General features: G+C 42.3%; 1 protein-coding gene across 1 annotated transcript in view; it reads left to right on the top strand.

Annotated features, from left to right (window-relative positions):
- The window catches only part of RASA1 (RAS p21 protein activator 1), a 116845-nt gene that overhangs the window by 41001 nt on the left and 54306 nt on the right, over positions 1-21538 (top strand). The window contains exons 5-10 of the mRNA XM_067568725.1: positions 966-1083; positions 3198-3229; positions 5193-5245; positions 6210-6360; positions 15195-15273; positions 16147-16267. Coding sequence (XP_067424826.1) covers positions 966-1083; positions 3198-3229; positions 5193-5245; positions 6210-6360; positions 15195-15273; positions 16147-16267 — 554 coding nt within the window. The remainder of the gene's footprint in view (positions 1-965; positions 1084-3197; positions 3230-5192; positions 5246-6209; positions 6361-15194; positions 15274-16146; positions 16268-21538) is intronic.

The raw sequence follows: 21538 nt of genomic DNA, 5'->3' as shown, positions 1-21538 counted from the left end.
GGAGTATGAGAGACGCTGGAGATGGTTTCTTGGGGTTTTTTTTTAAGTCCTCCTGCAGAGCTGTTCATCATACTTGGAGTTGTATATAGAGGTCAGAGGTGTATAGATGTTGAGTCCTCTGGGAATGTTGTTTTGTTTCTTGCATTTGCTCAGGAAGCAGATGTCATTGTTAAATTTTGCTTCCTTTTGTTTCATGTTGCGGAGTTTCAATTTCAGATGATAAAATTCGTTATCTTCCATTGTTGTTTGCAGTGTTGTAGCCATTTTGGTCCCAGGATGAGAGACAAGGTGAGTTAGGAAAGTACTTGAATTATAACTTGATTTAACAATAGTAAAGACCAGCTTTTTGGCACACTCTATAACCCTTATTATATTCCTGATTGTAGCTAACAAGATCCGTCTACCATCATGATCCAATGGAAATTACAGTAGTCTGCGTTGTTCTGTAGGTCTTTAGCACCTGCATTTATAGTGACTAAGAGGCTTGCTTTTCCATATAGGATCCCAGAAACCTCTCCCTTCATACGTAGGGTATACAATTTTGTGAAATTAGGCAAAGTCACTATTTTCTTCTATGTCCATCCTTGATTTTCTTATATTTATTTGGGATTTGATTTGACTTGATAAATTGGATAATATTGTCTCTTTAACATTGATTGTTATGTGGTGCTAGTGTTGCATAATTCATTAGAACATTAAAGGTTTCTCCAGAAATTAAAAAGTATTAGAAATCCAAATAAATCTAATCTGTCAGTATCTAACAGGTGCTTATTCCATGATGTGTGGTGTAAGCAGACTGACTTGTGACACACTCTTGAGATAGCAAATAGTGTTTTTTATACTTCAGCTATCTTCAGAGTTTTGAAAATATAACTTTGATTGAGTTATGTTCAATTTATCATCATCAAAACTATTACACGTAGATTGAAGTTCTAGTTTAATAGTCTTACTGTAACTCTCTTCAGTTTCCTTAAAGGAGACATGTTTATTGTCCATAATGAACTGGAAGATGGTTGGATGTGGGTTACAAATCTACGGACAGATGAACAAGGTCTTATTGTAGAGGACCTGGTGGAAGAAGTGGTAAGTATTCTATACTTAAATCAGTTTTAAAAATTAAGATTCTCTAAGTACTAATACACAAGAGCCACAATATCTAGTCTTAGTGCCAAACTTACTACTGTGGAGTACCTTCAATTTTCCTTTAAAATGCAGTAATCAGATCTCCCATTTATCAACATGTATAGTAACTCTTCAAGCTTAATTTCTGAAATTGAAAATAATTAAGGCCAAACCAGTTCTTGGCAAATAATTTTATTCTAATTTTGTACAAATGAATGGCATTGTGAGTTTGTTCATAGGCAGTTCTCTAACCCAGTTGTTCCTACAATAGAAGAGACCCAGCCATTCATTGTAAGTATTTTTGTGGCTTTCTGGAGTGCCAGAATACCTTCGCTTTTTCTATTGAAGTATCCAGATTTGTGAAGTTTATATGTACAAGGAGGGTTCCCCCTCATCTGAGTTCCATTTAGGGGATGGGACAGGAGGGTGTATCAAGTTGTTCGTTAAAGCTCTCTGATTTAGCATCAGCCCATCCTGGCCCCAGTATTTGGTAGGATAACCAAGTCCCCTTGACCATAACACACCTTATGTCAGGAGAGAATTGGTTTAATGGAGCTCTGGACCACCTGTGGCTTGGTTCTTCCAAAGCACCCTTACTCTGTACATCTCTTCATTAGAGGCAGGGAGCAGCGTCATTGCCTCTGCCAGGTGTATACTAGCAGATAGCTGCTCACTCTCTGAGCATGCAGAGTGAATGCCCAGTATTGGAGAATCTGGGATCTGGCCTTTTGTTTGCTGGGTACAAAATCAATCCACCTCAGGTCAATATTAATTGAAAATTACCATCTCAAAAAAAATTATTTTTTGGTCCTATATGAAAGGATGTTGTTACTTTGGTTCCTTTTTTAGCGGACAGGTGTTTGCTTCACCAAAAGTACCACCACCCAAGAATTGGTGATAGCTGGACCACTATGTGTAAAGAATAAGTAGGTATGGGCACTGAACTAAGCTCTTACTTTTGGAGGTAATTTAACCAGGTCATGTTTGATGCATTTTATCATTGTGGTGTGAAGAACTGTGTACTGCTCTTGCTGCTGTACTTTTTCATGAATAAGTAGACTAATTCAGTCCTAAGAACTGTCAATCCACACAATTCACAATCAGTTTAATTCATTAATCAACATACACATAGTCTAATTGAGAAGGACAATTGAATTTCCCTGTACAGTGTTGTCTGAGGAGAAGCTATTTATAACAAAGTGCAAAAGATCGGACAATTTGTAGCAGCTTATTGATACTGTGCAGATGGTGGAGCACATCATCTAATTTGAGGACTCTGACAGTTTGCAATATGTTAGCCCATCCTGCAACATCTCTTACTCTCTGAGGGTGGATGCAGTATGCACAATATGATTATCTACTGTACTCTCTCTCTATATATATATATATATATTATATATATATATATATATATATATATATATATATATATATATATATTAGCTGTCAGTTTCAAATCTTCGACCCAGTCTCCATTAACAGTCATGGATTAAAACCAGAAGGAACGACTGTGACCATGTAGTCTGACCTCTTGCATAACACAGGCCATAGAATTTCTCTGAATTAACTCCTGTTTGAACTAGAGCATATTTTTTAGAAAAGCCAGTCTTGATTTAAAAATGGTCAGTAATGGTGAATCCATCACAGTCCTTGGTAAACTGTTTCACTGGTTAATTACCCTTACTATTAACAATATGCATCTTATTTCCAGCCTGAGTTTGGCTAGCTTCAACTTCTAGCTGTTGAATCTTATTAAACAAATGTCTGCAAGATTGAAGAGTTTTCTACTATCAGATTTCTGTCCCCTGTGAAGATACTTAGACTGATCAAATTACCCCTTAACTTTATCTCTGATAAACGAAATAGATTGCACTCCTTGAGTCTTTCTCTATAAGGTATGTTTTCCAAATGTAAAAAGCCCTTTTGCTCAAAAATGTCTCACATTTCTTAAATATAAATAGATTATTTTTGGCATTATTGATCTCTACAGAAAAGCTAAAAACATAGAAAATAGACTGCATATTGATTATGTGAACTGTTGCATCATGCACTTACTGTGTTAATTTTCTCATTAGGGACGTGAAGAAGACCCACATGAAGGCAAAATGTAAGAGTTCTTCTTCTTAAAGAAAAAGCAAATATTGTGGAATAAACTATTTGTAAATTTTAGCTATGAAGTTATCTGCATTTGAAAAGGTGAATCTAACCATTCTTTCTGGCCTCATGTTTTCCCTCTACTAATTGTGAAGGTTGATACCCTCCTCTGTCCAGAGGGCTTGTACATTGGTCTTTTGTGCTATGCTTAGCCTCAATAGGTTTTCATGGTGGATAAGTCTTGTGTGAGCCCTGTGGATGGGGTGATTTTCACCCAGAATATGCAGCATGGGTTACCATTTGAATATAGAAATTGATGTACTAGAGCTGACCTCAATCTAACTCTGAAATCTTAACATTATAACACTCAAGTTTCTCATTGAAATTGCTTCATCTGTTAACAATTATATAAAAAAATACCAAAATGTTAAGTCATCAATTTTTATTTTTATTAAGAAGCATGAAAATCATGGAATCATGACATACAGGATTCGGTGACAATAATCCTGTCATCTGTAAAACCACTTGCAATGAAAAAAGATGAGTGGCAACAAAGTATTTCAACTGAATTTCCCTGCTACTTATTCACTTGATTGGCTTTAGGATATTTTGTCACCATTGTTGCTGTCTCCTGCCTCAAGTATCCCCAGATTCACATTCTCTGAAAGGCTGATGAATGAAGGCACTTCCAGGTATGTTGGGTGGGGACAGAGAATTGCTGCTCTCGGGTTGCAGCCCATTGAACTCTACTGGCAATTCTGACACCCAGTTTGGTGTAACACATCTCATTAATTGCATCATCTTTATTGAGATTATCCCCTGCACCATTTCTGGAAGTGGCTTCAAGCCTCACCCTTTTCAGGCCAAATGTCGAAATGATCTTGCTGCTCAAAGGTCCTTTGAAGAGTCCTTCCAGTGTTCAAGCAGCAGGAGACTATCCTTTAAAGGTGACCTGGAAAGGAAAATAAAAATTGAGTTTATTTTCTTTTGATGGATAAGGTCTGTTGATGTATTTAAAAAAAGAAAATCCCTTCTTTATGTGTATATTAGAAATGTAGGACTTCGTCCAGGCAGGAAGGCAAATCCTGTTTCCTATCTGTATTGGTGCTGGAAATGCTGTGTGTATGGAAGGGGTAGGAAATGTGGGGATACACTGCACTGCCTATGTGCTGAATAGACTTACTCCATAAGGGTGAGAAAGTTATCATGGAAGGGTGTGTCATTGTAGTAGGGGGATGACCAGTGAGAAGATGGCTAGATGGTGTGTGACAGATTATTGGGAGGTCAGCTGCTAAGTATGTGAAGTTAGAGATGGATCGAGAATTCTTCCAAAAATTCCGCTATGACAGCACAAGTATTCAGACATGAATAAATGGACTTTACATTTGTTATATAAGGGCACCCTGCAAAGCCATGTGTATCAGTTATTTGAGGCTGGACTGAAGCCTCTGGATTTGTCATGGCATGGCTCCCCACACACAGGACTGAATGGGCTACTTCAGCCATGAGATTGGAGTGCTCTGCTGCCCTTTTGCAGGTTGGCTGCACAGCTCCTGTGGAAATTCACAGCACAACTCCAGTACTCTGTCAGAGTATTGAAGAGTCATGGCAGGGAATTTACAGTCATAATTCATCTAAATTGCCATAAATCAGTTTCAAATGATTACTGTAAAAATTATGTAGTATATACACTTTGTACGTCAGCTCATTTATCTAAAACTTTTGTACTCTGACCTCTATTTTAAATATTTAATTTAATTCACAATTAATTTTAGATGTTTAAATATTCTGTCATTCTAAGAACTGGATCATTGTGTAACATAATTTTATGATTTATGTTCTGTTGATTTACTACACCTACTAGGTCTTTAAATAAAGATTAATTCATAGGTACCAGAGCCTTGGAGGCCAACAGAATCAAAAAAGAGACCGGTGATAATCTTGCTTTCTTATTTGTTCTCTTCATCTTTGTTAAGATGGTTCCATGGGAAGATCTCCAAACAAGAGGCTTACAATTTGCTGATGACAGGTATTTGTCTTTCATTGCTAGGATTAAGGCATAAAAGGATGAGCACACAGAATAATGCTATATATAAATTAGATGGTAAAATCTTTACAGTAGGATTCTGTCTGTGTGTGTGAATAGGATACAGCACAATGGGTTCCAGATCCTGACTGTGGGTTGTTTTCTCACCATCATAATGCAAATAATATGTTACAAGAAATAAATATTATAATTAATATTATGTATAACAAATTATAGTATTCTACTATCAAGGACAGCTAGTCACAACTTTCATTGTAATAGCTGATATGTATACTTGTTCACTAATAAATACTTTAAATATTTGCTATTAATAAAAGCTATATTTTAGTAATCTGAATAAGAGTATATGGAAGGTACTGTAGTGTCATAAACACTTTTTTTGTTTTTTCTGCTGGGGGGCAATGTTTCTACAGGACTTAAAACATCAGGCTTTCTAACCCAGTTAAAGCAGAAGGTTAAAAAAGGTGAAAAAAATTGTAAATTAGTATTTACCATCTGAATATTTTATTAGATCCAAACTATTTTTAATTGTTGGAACCTACATCAGCATGTTGTCAGAATGGTTCTCTTCTTATTGGAGTGTCTCCATCACTGACAATTTTTAAATCAAGATTGGATGTTTTTCTAAAAGATATGGTCTAGGAATTATTTTGGAAAGGTTCTGTGGCCTGTGTTAAACAGGAAGGCAGACTAAATGATCCCGTAGTCCCTTCTGGCCTTGGAATCTATGAATTTGTAAGTGAAGTTAGGTACTGCCTACTTTGGGGGTTTAAAGAGCAGGAAAATAAATTAGCAAATGTCTGGATTCCAAAAAATATGAACATATTTGTTCCAAATTGCAGTTCCTATTTATATCCATTGCGATTTGGAAAATGCTCTTTGATTGTACTGTGAAGGAAAAGAAATAATGATGGGCACTTCATTAATAATCCTGATATCATTTCAGTTGGTCAGGTGTGCAGTTTTCTTGTGAGGCCCTCTGATAATACGCCTGGCGATTATTCACTTTATTTTCGGACCAGTGAAAATATTCAGCGTTTCAAAATATGCCCTACTCCAAACAATCAGTTTATGATGGGAGGCAGATACTATAACAGGTAAGCTATAAACAGTTGTATAATATGGCATACGTTTTTTTATACATATATAGAAAAACTAAGCGTAATTTGTCAATATTCATTATTTCCTGGTGTATATATAAAAAAGATTTTTAAAAATATATGCTTATGTTAAACTTAAGAATGTATCTAACCTGGTTAGTGGCTACATAAAAACACTGAAAAGTTTTGAACATTTTCTTAATCCTAAACAAAACATAATTAGTTGATGTTTATTTTTAAAGTATCTGACAGTTTCTCTTGATTAGAAATTGTGGATTATACATTATTTCAAAATGACCATGACAAAATGGAGAATTGGTCTGAAATCAACAAGATGGAATTCAATAAAGACAAATGCAAAGTACTGTATTTAGGAAGGGAAAGTCAAATCCACAAATACAAAATGGGGAATAACTGGCTAGGCAGTAGTTCTGCAGAAAAGATTATGGGGATTATAGTGGATCAAAAATTGAATATGAGCCAACACTGTGATGCAGTTGTGAAAAAAGGCTAATATCATTCTGGAATGTATTAACAAGAGTGTTGTATGTCAGATACAGGTGGTAATTTTTCACTGTTGATGCCTCAGCTGAGCATTGTGTTCAGTTTTGGGTGCCACGCTTTCAGAAAGCTGTGGACAAACTGGAGAGAATCCAGAGAGGAGCTACCAGGTTTTAGAAAACCTGACCTATGAGGAAAGGTAAAAAATAAAAACTGGGCATGTTTAGTCTTGAGAAAAGACCACTGGGGGAGGGAGGGATCTGATAAGTCTTCAAATATGTTAGGGGCTGGTTGTTAGGGGGATGGTGATCAATTGGTCTGCATGTCCACTGAATATAGGGCAAGATGTAATTGATTTAATGTGCATCAAGGGATATTTAGGTTAGATATTAGGAAAAAATTTCTATTCTTCTTCGAGTGATTGCTCATGTCCATTCCATTATAGCTGAGTGCATGCCACCATGCACGGTTCCCGGAACTTTTTTCCCCTTAGCAGACCCCGTAGGGCTGGCTCTGGTGCCCCCTGGAGTCCTGGGCACATGCCGCGGTACATGAGGCACTGCTGGCCCTACGCCCCCTTAGTTCCTTCTTTCTGCCCGTGACGGTTGCTGGAATTAGCCTTGCTCTCTGCAAGTGCCATTCCCCTTGTTTGAACTCTTTGTTATTCAAAGTACTTTAGTTAGTTTTAAGTAGTTGTTAAGTGGTGTTAGGTGTAGTTAGATAGGAAGTCCCTGAGAGACTTAGGGTGGCTGGGCCATACTCCGGTCGCCTGGGTTTAAGCTGTGTGCCTCCTGTGGGAAGGCTTTCCCACTCAGCGACCCCCACGATCGGTGCCTTAAGTGCCTGGGGGAAGAGCACAGGAAGGATAAATGTAAGATCAGCAGGGCTTTTAAACCACGGACCCAGAAGGACCGAGAGATCTGGTTAAAAGCCCTGCTCATGGAGGCAGCACTCTGCCAGGCATCCGAGCCGTCCCGCTCCACGTCATCGAGCGTCACCTCGGTGCAGAATGCACTGCTGACACCGGGATCAACTCGGCACCGAGCAACGTCCCCGGTGCCGAAGAAGAAGAGGCAGCGCGTGGAGCGCGAACACTCCTCTGTGCCATCGATACAGGCAGGGTCGAGTGCGGAGATGCACCGGCCCGTCGAGTCTTCTCCAGTGCCTGCATCTCTGAGCAGGGATCCTCCCCCGATTCCTGGAAGTGGGAGAGTGCCCCCGCTGACACCGTCAACACTGGAGGCATTTCAGGCAGCAAGAGCCTTGTTAGCCTTGCCCATGCCACCTCCACCCCCTTCCCTCCGCCAAGGGAGAAGGGGCTGGTGTCCCAGGACAAGCCTGCGTTGGTTCCCCCTGAAGGGCGGTGGAGATCCTCGGTATGGGGAGGAAGATCTCCTGCCAGACGGCCACTGGAGGTAGAGTGAGGACGCTCCCCCAGCATTTGCTTCAAGTCAGCATCGTCAAGCCGGCCTGCTTTGACTCGGGATGCAGAGTCTCCCTCTTGGCACCAACATCAGTCCCTGGCATTGGAGGCAGCACAGCCAAGAGGTGGCACCCTTCGAGGGCCACCAGGCAACGCTCTGGCAGCTCCGGCTCTGCATCCACGGCACCGAGTTTGCCCTCACCAAGGTGGCGCAGAACCCGGTCACGGTCAAAGGATTCGGCACCGAGGGGCCGCCCTGCACCAAGGCGGCACAGAACCCAATCGCCATGTGAAGACCCCGCATCGCGCAGTCTCCGACGCGGAACCTGGTCGCTGGAGTCAGGCTTGGCACTGCGGAGTTCGGAGCGGCGCTGGTCTCGGTCACCGAAGGGTAAGCGGCACCGTAAGTCCTCGGTGCCAAGACGATGCTCCGGTACTTCGAGCTCCTCGGAGCGCACCTCTATTCTCCGGCACCATTCGCGGTGACAGAGGCAGTCCTCATCGTTCCCTAGCTTGGAGGCATTGAGAGAACGGTCCCTGGCACCGGGCGGTGCCTGGGACCAAGACCGTGCATGGCACTGCAGGTCAAGTGGCTCGGGGTCTCACAGGGGGGACAGTCGTTGGGACAGCCGACGCCCCCACAAGGCACCAGAGCTGGTGGCACAATCAGCCCCAGCTTGGCCCCAGGGTCAATGGCCGCAGCAATGGCCAAGCGGACCCCATGGGGCATCCAGATGGGACAGGGGCCACAATCCATCCTGTCAGTGGGCTTCAGTCCATGCCTCCGGCTCAGGAGAAGGCCCATACACATCACTCCTCGGACAAGGAGTTGGACCCCATGGAAGGACTCTCTATGGGTGCATCCCTTCATCAGGTGAGAGAATACCCGCAGGACACGCCTCAGCAGTCCTCTTCTTCCTCACCAGACGAGGCAGTCTCTCGGGACCATATGGCGCCACTGGAGGATTTCAGAGCACACCAGGAGCTCCTAAAGAGGGTGGCCTCTAACTTGAGGCTGGAGGTGGAGGAGTTAGAGGAGGCCGATGATACCCTCTTCAGTGTGCTGGCGATGGCTGCCCCAGCGAGGGTGGCCTTACCAGTCTACGACAGGGTCCTCAAAATTGTAAAGGCCCTATGGCAAATCCCTTCCTCAGTCACTCCTATGTCAAAGGCGGCTGAGAAAAAGTATTATGTTCTGGCCGAAGAGTTCGAATATTTGTTTACTCACCCGGCACCGGGAACCCTGGTGGTAGACGCAGCTAACCAGAGGGACAGGCAAGGTCAGCCAGGTTCCACTTCCAGGAACAAAGACAGCAAGAAGCTGGATTTGTTTGGGAGAAAAATGTATTCAACGGCAGCCCTGCAGTTCAGGATTGCCAATCATCAGGCCCTCCTGGGTAGATACAATTTTAATTTGTGGGACTCCCTCAGGTGGTTTGCTGAGGCCCTGCCCCAGGACTAGGATGCAGACCTTACCGCCATCCTGGATGAGGGAATCATGGTGGCTAGGGCAGTGCTCCAGACAGCCAGTGACGCTGCTGACTTGGCGGGTAGGGCCATAGCCTCTACCATTGCCATGAGAAGGTGCTCGTGGCTGCAGTCCTCGGACTTGTCCCAGGAGGTGCAGCAATCAATCCAGGACCTCCCCTTCGATGGGTCGGCCCTGTTCTCCGATCAGACCGATGCAAAGCTGCACGGTCTGAAGTACTCCAGGGCCATGCTTTGCTCCCTGGGCCTGTACACTTCCCAGGCTTCCAGGTGGCAGGCATGGCCCCAGGCGCAGCAGCAGCTAAGGCCCTCATCTAGGCCGTTTCACCCCTATAGAAATAGGGACAGGAATAGGGGGTTCAGAAGTAGGAATCAACCCCCCAGATCATCCTCAACAGGGGTTCCCAGGGGGTCGGACAATAGTTAAATAGTTTAGCTCCGCCCCTTGGCCCACCCGCTGGTGGTGGATTCCCCGGGCAATGATGAAAGGTGTTCCGTTCAAGGAACTGGTCCAGTCGGTCACCCTAAATTCTGATGCTTCTGCTGTAGGATGGGGAGCCCGCATCAGCGCCGACCCAGGCAAATAGGGGCTCTGGTCGGGGGAGAAGAAGCTCCTGCGCAGCAACGTGAAGGAGTTGAGGGCCATTCGCCTAGTGTATGAGGTGTCCCTCTGATTCCCAACAGCCAGAGTGGGGCAGGTGCTGACGGACAACACCGCAGCGATGATTTACATAGACAGGCATGGGGGAGGGCACCCCTCGGTCCTCTGCAAGGACTCCTGGGAGTGGGGAATGACAAGCAAGTTGTTCCTACCCCGCCATGACTGGCCGTTGCACCTGGAGGTGGTGGTGATGTTCTTTGAGAACGGGAGCGTTCCCCAACTGGGCCTATTCGCATTGGCCTGGAATGCGAAATGTCCGAGATTCTGTTCGCTCCGGCGCAGGTCTGTGACCCGGGGCCTCCCTGAGGTCTCAACTGGGTCCTCTCGGGACGGACCGGGCCCCCCTTTGAACCCATGGTTTCAAGCCTCCTGCTCGTGCCTTCAGGAGAGGTAGCCTTCCTGGTGGCCATTACCTCAGCTAGGAGGGTCTCCGAGCTTAGGGCCTTGACCTTGGAGCCCGCTTATGCAGTATTCTATAAGGATAAGGTGCAGTTGAGGCTGCATCCAGCCTTCCTGCCCAAGGCGGTTTCCCAATTTCATTGTAACCGAAATAAATTTCTCCCCGTGTTTTTCCCAAACCGCACAGTTCGGAGGAGGAGAGGAGATGGCATCTTCTCGCGGGTTACATCATGCATCAGGTTCTGCGACCAGCAGGCGAGGGTGTCCCTTCCGGGAACCATCACAGCGCACAACCAGAGCTCAAGTGCCATCGCCCAGCAGGCAACAGAGGACGTGGGATTCGGCAGAGCCGTGCTGACGGCAGCTCACCGGTAACTCCTACCCACCTCCAAGGTATTGCTTGTTAGTCACCTATAATGGGATGGACATGAGCAATCTCTGGAAGAAGAAAACAAGGTTACTTACCAGTAACTGATGTTCTTCAAGATGTGTTGCTCATGTCCATTCCACAACCCACCCCCTGTCCATTCTGCCACAGTTGGCAGAAAGAAGGGCATAGGGCCGGCAGTGCCTCATATACCGTGGAATGCGTGCGGGACTCCAGGGCGCACCAGAGCCAGCCCTACGGGGTCTGCTAAGGGGAAAAAAGTTCCAGGAACCATGCATGGTGGCGTGCACTCACTTATAATGGAATGGACATGAGCAACACATCTTGAAGAACATCAGTTACTGGTAAGTAACCTGGTTACTACAAGGGTAATTAAATATTGGGATATGCTTCCAAGGGAGGTTGTGGAATCCCTGTCATTGGAAGTTTTTAAGAACAGATTGGACAAATAACTTTCAGGTATGGTCTAGTGTGGGGGGGGAGTGGAAGGGGGAGAGAGGCTGGACTAGATGACCTCTTGAGGCCCCTTCTAGCCCTACATTTCTATGATTCTGTGATTTATGATTTATCTATGAGTTAAGAGGATTCTATGTTGACATATAAGCTACAGATTGAACAAAGGTTATTTTGTATATACAAAAAGAAAATAAAACTAACAGTGGTATGTAAAGGCAAGAGTGTGAATGGCTAAAAGTGGGATGCGGAATATTTACAAGAGGGAGAAAATATCTTCATGATTAAAATGAAAAAAAAAAAAAAAAAACCCACCGGACTTCTTATATTGGACCACATGATTGACGTCTGGATCAGGAAGTATGAATCAACTCTTGCTAGAGTGAAGAACCTCAGGATGGATCTGTTTGGCCACTGGAATGAACAGAAAAGTGATAGTAATCTGTAGCCAATAGAAAGGTAATGACAAAATAGAATCATTCATCCTTCATAGTGGGAAGTTGCTGATATTCTCAGACATGTCTTATTTCCAAGGTCCTAATAAACTCAAGAATGTAGGGCTTTCTGTGTTTCAATACCTCTTTAATAGCGACAAGCTTAGCTCCTTCTTCCAATGGAGATGGTCACCACTTATCCCATAGATTTGGTAATTTGTCAGACCTGAGCACTCAGAACTAGGGCATTCTTCTTCATCCCAACCTAGCATTTCTCTCACTTCTAGCTTGGCTTCTGAGTGGATAGAGATCCAGTAGCTGGTGTGTCTGAGAAGGTATCAAGTTCTCCTAGCTGAGAAGTTCAGTGGATGGTCATATAACTTCAAGTGGAAAATGGTGTGAGGCTAAACAATTGGATCCCTTTGCAAATCCCACACACAAGCTGCTTGAGTACCTTCTACATTAATCAGTTTGGCCTCCAGACATCCTCATTGAAAATCCAGCTAGCTGCAATTTCAGCCTTTTGTGAAGGTAAAGTCTCTTTTGCCCATTCTGTAGCTGTCTCATTTATTAGGAATCTGACACTTGAATCTTCCAACTAAAATCTCTGCCAAGGGAGGTGCAGAAGCAATTAATGAATTAATTAAAAACATTATTACTCTCTCACTGGGTTTATTTAACTTCAGATAACTTACACAGTTGCTTTTTTGACAATACTTTATCACTAAATCAGAAAGCTTTGAACTCCCAGTGGTGGATCCATCTTACACTCCATTGTATAAATGTAAGAAAGTTTCAGCTATTCATCTGAACTGGTAGTTTTGGAATTCCATTATAATCAGTCAACATCAAATTACAAAAAGAAAATCTCCTCATATTAATACAGTAACTTTAATGTCTCATCCTGGTTTTGTGTAGTCTTTGGAAGCTTTTGGCATTTAGGTTGCAAGCATTTAGTTCCCAATGAAAGAAAATATACTCAGCTTCCTATTTTGTGTTTAGTTTTCTTGGGAGTGTCTGTTGGTAGGATAAGAGTTATAGTTCTATTTGGGGATCTATGAGAATTTTTAATATAGTGGTCACAGGTTCAAATCCTATCCAGGTTGGTATTGACCAAAAGTTGTTGTAACTTGGCCAAGGAAGTGCTGGTTCTCATATCTCCTTGCTCTGTCGGTTCAACCACCCATATCACTTTCTTTGCATCCCAAGCTTCTCGCTCAGAACCCTGGCTACATCCTCCTCCTTGTGATCAGCTCCCTGAACCTTACGGCATGGCTGCTGCATGAAGAGGAAGAGCAGTGCTTGGAGGCTGTCCAACAAGTCCTATTCAACAGTAAGAAGTCCTCCATTAGGATGGCCTACTTAGCAAAATGAAGAAGTTCTTAGTGTGGTCTTTGGCCCGTGGGATCCAACCGATAGGACATCTTGGAATACCTGTTACATCTTTAGAAATTGGGCCTTGCGCTCAGTTTTCTGAGTGCATTTGGCAGCAATATCAGCATTTTATCCCCCTGTTCAAGGAAATCATTTTTTTACAATGCCATGGTGATGATATTTCTGAAAGAGCTTCTCCACTTACATCCTCCAGTCCGAGAGCTGGTTCCCCTCTTGGACCTAAACATGGTTTTGACTGCTCTAATGGGTCCTACATTTGAGCCTCTGGTGTCTTGTCCACTGCATCTCTTGTCTCAGAAAATCACATTCCTGATAGCTATCACATCTGCAAAAAGGGTGTGTGAGTTGCAGGTCCTGATGGCTGAGCCACCTTACACTCAGTTCTCCAAGGACAAGGTGATGCTGCAACTACACCCAATATCCAAGGTGGTCTCTCAGTTTCATCTGAATCAGGTGGTGTATTTACTTGTGTTTTTCCCTAAGCCATACTCTTCCCCGGAAGAACAGTGCCTCCATACTCTGGATGTCAGGCAATGTACTAAATCATTTCATGCTTCATTTCACCTGTTTGTGTCATGTGAACTGCATGAAGGGGCAAGCGGTCTCTGCACAGACCATCTCTAGATGGGTAACATTCTGTATCAAGGCAGCATATGAGATAGCTTTGGCTATGCCTCCTCAGTGGCATATGGGCTAACTCCGTGGGAGCGCAAGTAATGTCAATAGCGTTCCTCAGTGACATTTCCATACTGATCATTTGCAGGGTGGCAATGTGGTTGTCTATACATATGTTTACAGACCACTATGCTGTTACCGTATCTTCCAGAGTGGATGCAGGGCTCGGAATGGCAGTCCTGCAATCTCTATTTCAGTAGACTCCAAGCCACCTGAACACACCCCAAGTTGTGATGCCACAACTGCATCAACTGTTTTTATTTTCAGGGTGATACTCTGTATAATAATAGTGTGTGCTAAGAATCCCTACATGTTGTTTGTATCATTGCCCTCTAACTTAAATCAAGAATATCTCAATAAGAACTATTTAAATAAGTAGAAGAAAGTCAAAGAAATATGTTGAATTTTAGTTTGCATCTATCGGCACCTCCCAATCCTAGACCCTTCAAAATACAATTTCAACCTCACTCTGGTAATTAGAATGCAAGCTTCCCGGTAGAGGAGTTCTGCTGACAGACTATTTAATTTAACATGATAGCTCAGTGACTTCTAAGTATGAACTGTGTAATCTGTGTTATGGACCTTTTCTATTTCCCATTCCCACCCCCGTAGAACGAAATTGCTTTGCACATTGAAGTGGGCTTTCCCCTTCCCTAGTGATGGTGAGACTTGGAACAGTGTTAATAAAATAACAATTTTCAGCCTGGCTGGAAAGCTGGGAATATATTTGCCCTTACTTGAACATTGAGTTTTCTATGTCCTTATCATCTAGCATTTTGAGCAATGGTTATAAACTCTGTAAGATTAGTTTAGGAGTCATATATGTTTTTTATTAACAAAACTCAAAAATGTGATGACTGACTAATGTGTTCTTGCTGATACAAGTGAGATCACCTTTTTTTAGCATTTGATTTATGTGAGAAATTTAAAGTGTGAGTTTTATGTTGGAAAAAAGACTTATAGCAGGAGGAAAAAACTAACTTATTCAAGGTTCATAATTTTTTATTTGAACAGTATTGCTGACATCATTGAGCACTACAGAAAAGAACAGATTGTGGAAGGATATTACCTTAAAGATCCTGTCCCAATGCAGGTGAGACATTTAATACCACATCATATTTCTAAGAAGTGTGGTTTTTTTAGGGTGAAGACTGTACATGGGCTAACTGATAGCAACTAATTTATAATTAATTAGAACACTCTGTTACAAATGGCAGAGACAACAGTGATGTCAGAGTAAAGATAAAACAAATATTTTCTCTTAGGTTATGTATGTCCAATGTATGTTAACTTGTTTTTGACTTAGTTGTTCTGGCTCTTTTCTCCACTATCCTAGCCTCATATCTGCTTTCACTTACCAATGAATTAGTTTCCTTATTTTCAGTGAATGAGGGTCAAAATATCCCTATTTTGAAGCAGGCATTTTGTGGAGAGGAACTGTGCAAACTTCCTCACCTGTCAAGGCTTTTTAATTTTAACCTGTGCCACCCCTGTTTTTTCACTGCTAGGCTTCTTCAGATTTCTCCATTAAGATGTCCTCAGTAAAAGATGTGAAGTAGTGAGAAAGTTTGAAAAGATTTTCTGATGAAATCTTTGAGAAAACACTCTCTGTATGGGAAATAACTGTGTATCCTTCTTTCTTTTTCTCTACCCATACTTAATGAGAAGGGCAAACAGCATGCGTGTTCTATTGCATGTAGGAATAGATCAACTTTTATTTTCCATCTCTCAGAATAATCATCTGACCACATAAACTATTCCACACTAACCAACTGTGATATCATAAATATAGGAAAAATTACAGAGGGTATGATATTAAAAATGAGATCATGAAAATGTATCAATCCTTTTATTACATAGCATAAGATTACAAGAGATATTTGAAAATTACATCAGTAAGATTATTTCCATTTGCAGCATTATAATCAACTGAAAAATGCTGATGGCTATGATTTTTCTTTACCAGCATCAAGAACAAGTGCTTAATGATACAGTGGATGGAAAAGAAATCTATAATACAATTCGTCGAAAAACAAAGGATGCTTTTTATAAAAATATTGTCAAAAAAGGGTATCTTCTGAAAAAAAGTAAGAACAATTTTACTTCTAAGTATAAAGAAGTCTCCCGAAAATTAAATTCTTACATTTTGATAACTTGTTCAAAACGACTTGTTTATAAATGTTTCATGTAAATTTGATCAATGTGATAGATGGACTTTAATTTGGATTATTGTTATTATTGCATACATATATACGTCCACGTATATTACAATGTGTACATATACATTTATGTTTCAAATATTCATAAATCTTGCCTATTAGACGGAGGGGTCACTATATAGGTAAATTTAAAAAAATAATTTCTGTAATAGCTGACACTGTGGTTCCTTAAGTAGAAGGCTTTTTTATAACTCAGAATCAAACTCTGATGACAGAATTAAATAAGCCAATGTTTCTAAAGATTGCTGAGGTATGTGCTGTCTATAATCAGTTATTTATAGTGGTCAAGTCCAGAGAGGACTGTGAGGAACTTCAGAGGAATCTAACCAAATTAGATGAATGTGTAACCCAGTGGCAAATAACCTCAACATTAATAAATATGAAATAATGCATAGTGGAGGAAAATGTTAATGCTCATACACCTTACAGTTTTTAAAATTAATTTAATCTACTAAAGAGAGGGACCTGGCCATCATTGTGAACAGCTCATTGAAGACCTCACCTTAACGTGCGGCTTCAGTCAAAAGAGCGTACAACATATTAAAGTGAATTAGGAATGGAATGGAGAAAAATCTATGAATCTATAAACCTGGACAGTATTGTAATGCCATTATATAAACCAATGATACAGCTTCATCTAGAATACTTTGTGCAGTATTGGTCATCCTCTCTCAAGAAGGATATTGTAGAACTTCAGAGAAGTATTGGGGTTCAAAGAACGCAGATGAAAATTACTAGAGGCATGGAAAAACTTGTAGAGAGTGGATAGGAGATAAAAGAACATAAAATAAGTGGTATAAAATGATAGGGAGAACAGAAGTTCTCAGTATCATAATACAAAAATAAGGGGACGATTAATGAAATTGAGAGGTGGTAAATTCAAAACTGTAAAGAAAATATTTTTTCATACAGCGTATAATTAATTTGTGGAACTCAGTTGGGATCGACCGATATGGGACTCAGTTAATAACGAATTAAGGAGAGGTAATATAATTAATGCCAATCAGCACTGGTGTATGAAAAATAGATCTTGTCAAACTAAACTGATGTCTTTTTTAATGAGTTTACAAGTTTAATTGGTAAAGATTAGAGTGCTAATATAGTATACTTAGACTTGTACTATCTGAAATTTTGATTTAGAAACTAGAAAACACACAGTCAACATGGCACACATTAAATGGATTAAAAACTGATTAAATGATAGATCTCAAAGCATAACTACAAACCAGGAATCATCATGGACTGGGTGTCTTTCTGATGGGGCCCACAGGGATCGGTTCTGGAACTACACTATTCAATATTTTTATCAATGACCTGGAAGAAAACATAAAATCATTACTGATTAAATTTTCAGGTGACACAGATTGAGAGAGTGGTATATAGTGAAGAGGACATGTTGTTGATATAGAGTAATCTGGATCACTTGGTAAACTGGACTCAAGCAAACAATTTACATTTCAATATTGCCAAATTCTAAGTCATATGTAGAAACAAAGAAAACAGGCTGTACATACAGCATAGGGGACTCTATACTGGGAAGCCAAGGACTCTAAAAAAAGACTTGGGGGGTCATAGTGGATAATCACCTGAACATGAGTTCTGTGGCTGTGGCCAAGGGCTATTGTGATAATTTGGATGGATAAATGGGAACATAGAATAGGAGCAGAGAAGCTCTATTACCTTTGCATTTTGCAATGGTGCAATCGCTATTGGAATACTATGTTCAGTTCTGGTGTTCACAATTCAGAAAGGATGTTCAGAGCTCCCTGCTAAGTTTTTCTCACAGTTTCTTCTGCATAGCTAGCTAGGTATCTCTTTTTCTGCCTTGTAAATAAGTAGTTAATTGTTAGTTAGAAAGCCTGTTTATTGGGTATTGTCTTATGTTTTATTTCAAATTTTAGTCATTCCCATGCTAGGCACCAGTGACATCCAAACCTTGCCAGACTTTAAGTACTGTGTGTCATATGGGGTGTCTATCCCAAATAGTGACCCCCTCCCCCCATCAGGGGTTCGACATCTGAGTCCGGCAGTGCTGCCCAGCAACGTGAGTCCATGACCGTGCTGCCCAGTGGTGAGAGTCAGTGGCCAGTGATAGGGGAACCTGGGCCCTCCCTGCTACATTGGGTTCCAACCCAGTGGCCTGTGACTGGCCAGTCGGATATGTGGTTATGGAGGGCAGACATCGCTGAGCCTGCTCCCTGGGTCACTTGCTACTGCATTCTCAGCTCCCTCCAAAGGCACAACAGGAGTTGGCTTATGAACTCCTGGGGAGTAGGGGTTCTCACTGATAGTGGTCTGAAGGCTCTTCTTCTTTAATCACAACCCTCTTCCTGTTTTCCATGGGGGTCTTTGGTGTCTCTGAAGCAAAGTCTTGTCCAGGCTGTATGGAGTTCCTGCAGCTTCTGCAGGAGCTATCAGTGTAGGACTCTTCCCTTGCTCCATCTGCCCTGACTGAGTTGGGCCCTTCCCTTTCAAGCTCTGCTTCCATTCAAGCAGGTGTGGCTTGGTTGGACTTTCTGAGTCCAGAGCTGCTTGTTAACTCTTGGTTCCCCCGTGTGGGGCCTATACATCCCTTCATACTCCCACACGTGCTGCCCTTTCTGCTTTGGTGAGTGAAACATTTGGGGAGGTGCAGCATCTATTTTCTCAAGAAGAGAATGCATCTTTCCTTTGCCTCAAACAACTCTTCATGGAGCAGGCAATGAGGCCTGCCTCGGCCCCGAGGCTCTCTCCAATGAGCGTCATGTCTCTTGCACTCAGTCTGTTATAGTGGTAGCTGCTGGCAGACCTCTGGATTTGAACTCTTTTCCATGAAGAAGGAGGGGTTGATCTTTCTTTCTGGGTCCTCCCAGAAAAAAGACTCATAAAATGGACCACAGCCATTCAGAATTGAAGAAGGTCTCTTCTTCCTTAGGAAAGGAGTTGGAACATTATTGGGCTTCTTCAGGTACTCAGAGTAGAGGTAGGCTGCTGACCACTCGCTTCCTGTACTGTGGTGTGAAAATAACAGTATCATATCATCGACTCCGGTATCATCTGCAGGACAACTATTGAGTCCTGTAGTGATAGATACTATCTTGACACTGGCCTTACCACTACTGATGATGCTACAAGCTTATGATGCAGCAAAGGATTTGTTTTGCCTTTCAGTCCCAGACTCCGCTGTTGTGCAGGAGTCTATTATGCTGATGCTATTATGCAATCTGGACCTGTCAAGCTCTTCAGCTCAGGGATTGTTAGCAGTACCCGTAGTGGTACCAACTAAGAAATCTGGCAGAGACGTGGCATCAACATAGCTTCAACTCTGTCCTCACCCTTGGTACGGTCACATTACCTGTTTTTGGCACTCACAGCCTACCTATCAGAACATTCATCAGAAAGCATACTGTTTAGGGGCTATTCTTTGGCACCAGCTGTGAGGTCTTTCCCAGTTCCTCCCAGTACTGACATATGACAGCATGCCATTGACATATTAGGATGTGTTTGGGGTACCGATGACTGCCTGTCTTAGTACTGACCTTGGTGCCTACTTGATGGGCTATGGATAAGTTTGATCATCCAGTGATACCTCAGGCTTTTACCTCCGATGCACACTGACTGTTTGGATGACTTCTTGTGATCTGGTTCGGAGTCATCCAGTACTTCACCTTCCCCATCTAAGTGTAGATGGTCTAGCAACTCCTTTAGGTCACAGTCAGAGGAGAGCATCAGTACCAAGACTGGGATCAGGTATATAATAGAGATGGGTCATTGCAGCCTGGTACCTACTGGCCCATGTCTTCCCCAGTGGCCTTTTTAGAATCCCTGGGCACCACTCACCAACCCAATCAAGAGGACTGTCACTGGACAATCCAGCTAAGCAGCCTTCAAAGCACACAGGGATACTATTTCTCTTGAGGGCCGATTGTGGTTAGAGCCTGTTCCCCATCAGAAGGATCCTGCATCCTTGTTCACCTAGTGATGCAATGATGCCAGACTCTTTTTCTCTGGTCCCAGAGGACTTTCAGTCCTATCAAGACCTGCTGAGGACAATGGTGTTGACTTTAAGCATATAATTTCAGTTTGTACAAGAGAATACTCATAAGCTTTTGAACATTCTTCAGACAGCTAATCTGGATGGGTGGCCCTCCCAATTAATGATGCCCTTGTAGAGCTGGCAAAGGCTTTATGGCACATGCCAGCCTCCTTAGTTCCTACAGGTAAGTGCAGAGACAAGCATTATCATGTCCCAATGCAGGGTTTTGAGTGCATTTATATTCATTCTGCCACAAACTCACAGATGGTTACTGCTTCTAACAAGAAGTTGGATCAGGGGAGATTTAAGTTAATCCCCAAAGAAAATGAGCCCAAGGCACTTGATGTGTTCAGGAGAAAGATTTTTTCCACCTTCTCTCTCTAGATGAGTATAGAGACACATTAGGCCCTGTTAGCCAAATATGACTTTATAAACTGGGATGCAGTGGCCAAGTTTACTGATGAAGCTTCCAGAAGGATGTACAGGATGAGTTAAAGGCTTTCCTGGTGGAAGGTTATATTGCAACAAAGATGGTTCCTCCAGTCTGCACAAGCCACATTGAAGGAAGCCCTACAGTTCCAACTTGAATCAGCCACCTTGTCCTTGGGCAGCTGGGGGGAAAATATTTGATTTATTTCTCAAGAGCAATGATATAGTCATCAATAATTGTTGGATAATCTCTTTCTTTCCACATTCTCCACCAGTTGGGGCCTGATTGTCCCACTTTTTCAATGCTTGAGAAGCCATGACAATGGATAAGTGAGGCCTAACCACTATGAGACTGGGATATTCTATATAATTCCTCTACATCAGCTTCTCCTACTCACCGAACCCGCTTCAGTTCAGGGACCCATCATAGGAGTCAGTGCTCCTTCAAGAAGTTCAGACTCTGCTCTTGCTTAGGGGCCAACCTTATTCTTACTTGCATAAGAATCTCTGGACGGGATGCAGAGATGAAGTTTCTTGTTACCTTAAATAACTGCTTCTTGGACCAGCTAGTCCTGGAACCCACAAGAGGAAAGGCAATTCTTGATCTAGTCCTATGTGGATCACAGGATCTGGTCCAAGAGGTGAATATAGCGGAATTGCTTGGTAATAGTGACCATAACATAGTAAAATTTAAT

This window comes from Emydura macquarii, unplaced genomic scaffold, assembly GCF_026122565.2.
Source record: "Emydura macquarii macquarii isolate MOO-44397 ecotype Brisbane River unplaced genomic scaffold, CSIRO-AGI_Emac_v2 contig_2897, whole genome shotgun sequence".
In the NCBI taxonomy this organism is placed as follows: Eukaryota; Metazoa; Chordata; order Testudines; family Chelidae; genus Emydura; species Emydura macquarii.
The sequence above is the reverse complement of the archived record's forward strand: the minus strand, read 5'-3'. Positions and strand labels throughout refer to the sequence as shown.